The 8148-nt window shown below is 42.9% G+C and overlaps 1 protein-coding gene across 2 annotated transcripts; it reads right to left on the bottom strand.

Moving 5' to 3' along the window:
• Window positions 1-369: 369 nt before the first annotated feature.
• Window positions 370-5990, bottom strand: LOC311012792 (high-affinity choline transporter 1-like). 2 transcript variants are annotated; one of them, XM_084008489.1, is made up of 9 exons: window positions 5870-5990; window positions 5006-5234; window positions 4529-4642; window positions 3984-4139; window positions 3714-3862; window positions 3229-3372; window positions 2793-2946; window positions 1891-2108; window positions 370-1780 (listed from the first exon to the last, which is right to left on the bottom strand). In XM_084008489.1, the coding sequence occupies exons 2-9, from the start codon at window positions 5187-5189 to the stop codon at window positions 1109-1111; spliced, it is 1791 nt and encodes a 596-aa protein (XP_083864615.1). In that variant the 5' UTR covers window positions 5190-5234; window positions 5870-5990; the 3' UTR covers window positions 370-1108. The 2 variants fall into 2 exon arrangements, with proteins under 2 accessions (XP_083864615.1, XP_083864616.1); XM_084008490.1 differs by having other exon boundaries at window positions 5006-5231; window positions 5870-5954.
• Between the last annotated feature and the right edge of the window lie 2158 nt (window positions 5991-8148).

The raw sequence follows: 8148 nt of genomic DNA, 5'->3' as shown, positions 1-8148 counted from the left end.
CTGTGGGAATCAAACCGTTTTCATGAGCTTCATTAAGGCAGTTGAATACAAGATCATTTCAACACTAATTTACACAGATCCTTATGATTAAAACTGCTTCTACACCTGACTACATTAAAGTGAATAATAGCTAATGCTCCAAGTCGACTACTGTTACTACTGCTTGTATATTTTCTACTCAGCGAGATACATGGATTGTTTATTTTTGACTGACAGCATGATGTGTTTATCAGTAATAATGAAGAGACACGATTGCCTGTCAAAACTATATCAAACGTAATATTATTTCTGGTTGTTTGTTAATATGTCGGCCGTATTTCACTTCAGGACATTGTTTAATGTGTCAATTCATGAATCAAAACCCAATTATTTCACTGCTACAAATGTTAATTACACATGACATAAATTTATTGGCTTGATATGATGTAACAAAGCTATAAAATATCCCGTTTTCAATCATTTTTTTTTCTTACTTCAACTCTCTCTGACAATCATATTTTTATATAACTGCTGTGTGTATATTTGTTATTGCTTTTATCTAATTGGTACATATACAGTAAATCTCCCTCCTTCCAAACTACAGTTGTGCCGTCAGTCGCTGCTCGTTAACTATCTGCCATCTGTTTCATTGTTGTCATATATGAGATGAAATATTTCACCACTTCTGCTCTACAGAAACTGCCTGCAGCATCTCTTATCTCCACATACATCTGCAGTTTGATCTGCTTTCTCATAGTGGCAACACACACACACACACACACACACACACACACACACACACACACACACACACACACACACACACACACAAAGCTATCAAATGAAGACTGTTTTCTTTAACTATATCTCCAACGCAGCTCAAAAAGGGATGAATATGAGGTACACCCGACTATATATAAGTACTATATGAGTGAATGTTTGATTGGACAATCAGCAAGCTGCTACCTAAATCCCCACATGTGGCTGTTATCCAATCACCACATGCTGGATGTGTGATTTTTGCCGTCCCAACGGGGGATGTTTGCTTGTTGTCTTTTTTGGAGGATCTCACAGAGTAACCAGTTCTCTGCTCAAGTCTTCAGTTTATATCAGACACATCCTGAGTTCGTCATTCTTCATCGTGGTGGGAGAAATCGGGGCTGGACTCGTCCTCCTCTTCCTCCTCCTCCACCAATTCCGTCGGCAGCGTGTCGCGGCGTGTGAAGGCGGCCGCCAAGGTCACACTCAGCCGCGGCGCCATCTCCGACAGCCCGATGTTGTTGCCGCGAGTCACGAGTGTCGTCTTATCCATAATCTCCCCGCTGTGCTTGGACACCACTGCGTCTAGGAAGTCGTATTTGTGTGAAATCTTGCCGCTCTCAAACAGGTACTTTGCCAGGTAGGAGAACGCCACGTTCCCCAGGAAGGAGGCGAGCATGGAGACGGTCTTGAAGGGGAACTTCTGGATGACGAAGTCCTCCGTTTCTCCAGTCACGGGGTGTAACCTCTGCTCGTGGATCCAGCCGGGGTAATAAATGAAAGGAGGCAGCCGCAGGTAGGGCTCACCTCCGCCGATACGCAGCACCATGCCGAACAGGTAGGCCGCCACGGAGCCGTACGTGTTGGTGCCTTTGACAAAGAGCACGCTGAGCAGCTGGGGGAAGATGATGACGTAAACCAGGTCTGAGCTCAGGTACCAGAGGCCGTAAACCGTCCCCGTCACCAGTGCCATCAATGTGGCGAGGCCGCCGAATACAAAGATAGTAATGCGCATCACCCACACGATCTCGCGGTCAGAGGCCTGAGCAGACAGAAACGGGTGGAAGAGTTTTGTGGCAGCCAAACACAAAACCAAACATGGATGGTGTAGAAACGTGACAGAAAAGTGTCAGACGACACACACGTACTCACCGACTGTCTAAAGGCGAGCTGGTAGATGTTCCTCGCAAACATGGAGCTCGCTGAAAGGATGGAGGAGTCTGCAGACGACATGACAGCTGCAGACACAGCACCCAGGCCGAAGAACGAGACGAACGGTGGGCAAAGGTGTTGGAGCACGATGGGTAGAATCATGTCCGCTTGTTCCCTCTCTTTAGGAGGAATAGGGCCATAAGATGTCTGGTTCCAGTCTGAGAAAGGGAAAGATGTAATGACACATCCAATATGCTCGGCCTACATTAGTAACCATGCGGCCTCCATAGAAGCCCAATCTCTCCAAATTCCAGAAATTACATTAATACATTAATAAAACATTCATCATACTCAAATACAACGGAAAGCTAAGTTATAGCTTACTCAATACACAGTATGAAATATGTGATTTCAAAACTGCAACAAAACATACATAATCATTAGAATTGTAATATATTGCAAAAATCTGAAATTCATATCAATAACATTTGACTGATAATGGGAATAAACATGGTTGAACTGGTAGCCTAACAAATACACTATTAAAGTGGATATTAAAAAATAAATATCATCATTTTAAATTGCAGTGATGGCTCGAGTTTATTATTTTCATGTCAAAACAAGACAAAACCATGTTGCGTGTTCAGATGTGCGCCAAGGAATGTGACGCCTAAAAATCTGGAGATCAAACCCCTAATTCGGTCCCTCGCCTCCTTCTAATGTAATATTTACACAGCCAGTGTGGTTATTAAATGGATTGCTGCTTCATTATGGATGAGGGGAACCAGCTGCTATTTACCAGGCTCTCTCAGATCTAAGGGCAACATGGAACCATCCAGAGCCTTCCCCCCCCAAAAACCAGCACACAAACACGCAGGCCGTGTTTGTGTGAGCTCTCTCACCTGTGGAGGCCCCGATGGCCCCGATGAGAACGGAGGGTACGGCCATGACGAGGCACCCGAACGCGGCCAGGAAGGAGAGGACCTGGGCGTAGGTGGCTGAGGAGGCGGACAGGACTCTCTGGAAATACACCTGCCACGGTATTCCTCCGAGCATCTGCAGGACATTTAGAGACCAGTGAATAACAATCGCAGAACTCAAGACAACATAGTTACCTGTTATTTATGTATATAACCCAAAATCAACATTTGCCTTGAAAGGCTTTGCAATCTGTACAGAATAAGACACCATCTGTCCTTAGACCCTCAATTAAATGAGCTAAAAAATAGTCCCACTGTGATTATATCATTTCATTAATCAGTTTTAGACCTTTAGACCTCGGCCTGTTGGTCTCTGTGGACTACATTCTGATGGAGTGAGGGATGAATAACTGTGTACCAGGAGGCAGAAGTTGTCGATCCAGACCCAGGTGTCTTCTTTGTTGACGCTGCCTCTCCAGGGCGACTGGTACACCTGCTTCACTGCAGTGACGGCAATGTCTGACACGGCAGGGTTGGTCAAAGCAAACGGGACACTGATCCACTGTAGACGTCCAGAAACAAGCACAGTGATCCATCGTTACAAAAAACAAAAATGTAGAGGTTAGCAAAATTAAAAAGGCCATTCAATTGTAGACATTTTAATTCTGAATATTTTTTTAAAGTACAATATAGAGCAGGTTTCTCTCTCTATATATATACACACACACACAAAGTGGGATTTTAGATAATTTAGTCTTTCATTTGGACAAAGTTTGACATCTTTATAATTTCAGCACTTTATTTATCCCACCATATTCTTTTTATTATTATATATTTTAAGTCAAGGTCAAAGTTCGTTCAGGGGGGACATCTAGTTGCACTAGTTGCTCAGCATGAACCTACCAGGCCAACAAAGATACAGAAGAGCTGCACAACATCGGTGTACGCCACAGAGTAAAGTCCTCCAACCAGCGTGTAAAAGATTGCAATGAGTGCCGAGATAACCACCGACATCTTGATGTTGATGTCCACGATGACACTCAGAGTAGCACCTATAAGGTCACGAGCAGACAGATATATTACGGCCACATCATACATACAAAAACCCCACCTTGATCTTACAGCCCGGGTGAATCTGTTTCTTTTTTGTTGGCGATAGAAACATGAACTCACCAAGGGCGGATAAAATGGCAGCGGACCAGAAGATCTCTCCCATCAGTGCAGGTATGAAGAGGAGGCCACCCATACGTTTCCCATACAGCTGCTGGAACGGGTCCAACATGGTGACGTAACCTCGTGAGCGCATGGGCTTAGCGAAAAAAAGACCACCTGGGACAAAGAGGGGACACGGTGAGTTGAGGCAACCACCATCCAGAGCTCCTAAATCTAGACTGGAAAGCCTTTTGTACTCCCAAAGTGTATAGTGGTTTCATTTTGCATTGTTTCTTAAAATTGATTTGTTAAAATTGACAAAATCATAAAAAGCAATACCATAAACAAGGAGGCCGACACATAACAAGGCGTTAAGGTTGTTCCCTTAGGACCACTGCTGACGGTTTTATTACCCCCAAACCAACCGTTTCAATCAGTCACACGGTCAATAAGTCACCATAATAATGTGTGCGTTGTGTTTCAGTGTAAATGGTTAGAAACATGACACAAAATCCCTGCTCACAAGTTACATCAACCTGTATTTGACAGCGTTTTAAAGCACTCACCCACAACGAGACTGAGGGCATAGCCAAAGGGAGCTTGAGCCCAAGCCAAGCCATAATCAGGCAGATACACGTACTCAGCTGTGCCATTTATATATCCCCCTCCAACCCAGGTCGCTGAAAGTCACACACACACACACACACACACACACACACACACACACACACACACACACACACACACAACATGTCACCATTAAAGATTTAAGAATTACTATCTATTTGGCATTATTGTGAAACTAATATTTATAATATATATATATATATATATATATATATATATATATATATATATATATATATATATATATATATATATATATATATATATATATATACAAGCTATGCTAGAAAAGAACTATGATTATATAATTTAACTTCAACATCTGACTCCAAAAACAGGCCTAAGTGATGTAATTTAGATTTTATCTTAAACGGCAATAGCTCCCGGTGTTATTGAGTAATAAATACAAACTTTACCTGTCATGGTAAATCCACCGACAAATAATCCAATGTCTCTCCCTCCCACCATGATGGTTTCGCTGCGGTCGGTGCCCTCCGCCTCCCCGGAGTGTTTGTTCTTCCATGCCGCCCAGATGCCCACGAACAGGATGAGCAGATAGAAGATCGCGATAGCCACAAGCCCCTCTACATGGATGGTCATCGTCGCACGGCTCTTCCGCTAGGAACGGGAGGGCATGGAGACCTGCTGGGCGCACGGAGACGAGAGGATCACACATTAAGTTCAATGTGGTATAAAAACAGTCATTTGGTCATTACGTTTTCTGCAACATTTTGACCTTTTTGATTAGTTTGTAATTTATTCTTTATTTTGTGGATCGGAAAAACTGCCTTTTTTTTCTGGAATAAGACTTTCAAACCAGGACATGTCCATCTTTATAACAGGTAATGTGCAAATGTATCGTGTCGTAAAGAAACCCGGAGGCTCAATTTTGTTCATTTTCTATTCCTTCAGGCAAAAGACATAACTTGCCTGCTGCATTTTTATACATGTTAATTAATCAAATAAATCTGCCAGAACTAGTATAAAAGTGAAAACAGTTTGCCTTCTATTTCGTGGCTGTGGTTTTGGGTCCAGCCTCTCTCTCTTCTGCCTCCTCTCGGACGCGCGCGTAAAATTGCAATTACGCACAGCATTCGCGACCAAAATACAAGTACCCCCAAACTCGAGACAGCTTTATCCAAATGTTACTGTAGAAAACGAACTGTCACCTGAAGATTTCCACTTTCGGTCCTGCTCAAATGTTTATCAAATGCCTTCAAAATGCCATTTGATAAACGCAAACAGTTTACAAAAGCTTGAAAAACACATTCAAAACTTACCTCGTGTGTTCCTGGACTCATGTGCTGGGGCCCCCGAGGCGCAAAACAGTGAGCAGGACTGTTGGACGGTCTATTAGGAGCCTCGGAGCAGTTAGATGTAACGTTGTTGGACGTCTCCCGGGTGACTTACTGAGGCTTATAAGGGGGCAGGTGGCGTCATAGAACGGATACACACGTCAGAGGAACTAAAGGTCCCTCTTAATGAGCACCATGGGACCACGTCACAGTGTGGGAGAGATTCCTTTACTCAATAACGGGAATTACTTTTTTTTATTTTAGCCACTGAATGACAAGACATGCATTTTAATGTAGCATATTTAAACATTAAATAATCCATACTCTGCGTTCTCTCTCAGTTTTATGCGTCACGTGACTCCGGCTCCTTCAACGTGCTTAACAGGCGCCTAATTGCGCAGCCATACTTCATGTGGCCTTTTATCCGCTGTCACTCTCTTAGCCGGCATTTTACCTTACAGCCGCAATTAACTTGCTGCTCCGCAGGAACAGGACGGTGCGCGACTGAGGAGGATGAGGAAGCGCTTTTCTCAGCACAGGAGCAAACCTCGGAGCGGTAAATGTATTGCAGAAATAGCTAGTTTAATTGAATACTCTGTGTCTTCAGTATACATTCGTAAGCAGAAACGCTCCCCGTCCTGATGTTGGGGCCCACCATGGCATTCCCCCCCACCTGTGAGCAATTAGAAAGCATTAAAGTGTATGTTGCTGCCACTTCCCCGTTCAGGGTATATCAATGAAGTGGATCTACTTAATGGCCGTCTCTGGCTGAGGTCGTTTAACGTGGGCGACTCTTCAAAACTGACAGACATCCAATTAGGGTGGATCCCGAAGAGCGGTAGGAGAAATTTAATGATACAGTGAGTTTCACTTAAGAACAAGAACAATTCTGGCGTGCGCGAGCACGCACGCACGCACACACAAAGTATGACGACAGACTCGTGCTGAATGTTTATTTTAACCGCTGGACGCACACAGCGCCTTCAGTTTCAGCACCATGGACAGCGGCCACGTGTCCCGGGTTTATATTGCTAGAAGACGTTTGGATTAGTCTGGATTGTGCCAAATGGTGTGACTGCATCTACTCGTCATCATTTCCACCGGTGTGCATTTTTATTTCTATGTGCTGTCCATCTCTGGTGTTCACATTTCCGCCCAGATGAAGATGAGGTTGAAACCGGTCTAATAAATCTGCTCAGCTAAATAAAGGCTTTGGATCAACGGCTTCACTTGCTGGGCCTGAGGATTTCTCTTCTAATAATGTGTCTTGTTCATTTCTGGAATAATAATGAACAAGTTATTTAGTTCTGCTTGAACAATATATTGTTTCGTGATTATGATTCCCACTGAAATCTTTCATCAATATACCAAAAAATAAAGACAATTCGAAAGCCTGAGTAAATGGAATGCTGTTGATTTGTTTTGACTGAAGTGATTCTGTGTGATACTGATGCCAAAACCTAAATATCAGGAAGAGAGCAGGAATGGTTTCTTACAGCACGTTTGACAGATGGCAGACACATGACTTTGACACTCTGTGTTTGTGGCCTGACGATAATAACTACATGTACACGTCAACATATAGATACAAACAACATACAATATAACAACTATTAACAACCGTATTGCAAAGCATAATAACAGAAATCCTTGATTACTGGCATCTATGAATGTTTATCTTTAACCAAATTAATTCTTCAGGGCTCAGGGACTCGAGGTTTAATGAGCAGCTGTTGCTGGCAGCGCTCAATTTGTTTGTGTGAGATTTAGGAGCGACGTCGAGAAAGAAACAGAAAATAACACATAAGCCACCGCAGCGGCATTATCTCCCAAACAACATTCATTTTCCCACATCATTTATTCTTTGAAAATTAACACATACAATGGAATAAACAAAACACCCACAGCTCATTTGATAATAATCTGCAACTTCTCAGATGCTAACATTAGCTTGTGCTCAGAGGGTCTTTCTATTAAAATAGATGAAGCGTGACTTTGCAAGAACCCCTGTCCTTTTTTTGAAAGTAGGAATGAAGGTGTCTGAAGGAAATCTTGTAAATCATCATCTCTGAAATGTCTTACAGTTAGAAAGAGACAACATGATACAAAATTAACGTGGTGTCCTTTAAAACCACTATGATGATGAATTGGAATATGTTGGACCACAGTGTCGCCCAGTAGGAGTAGAAAAGGGGAAACTGTAGGCCGAAAGCCACACATCGATCTGTTTTCACTGGAAATGTCTCTTTGCAACAAGTAACAAG

Source organism: Eutrigla gurnardus (genome assembly GCF_963514095.1).
Source record: "Eutrigla gurnardus genome assembly, chromosome: 1".
NCBI classification, from domain to species: Eukaryota; Metazoa; Chordata; class Actinopteri; order Perciformes; family Triglidae; genus Eutrigla; species Eutrigla gurnardus.
This window is presented reverse-complemented; position numbering and strand designations above follow the sequence as displayed.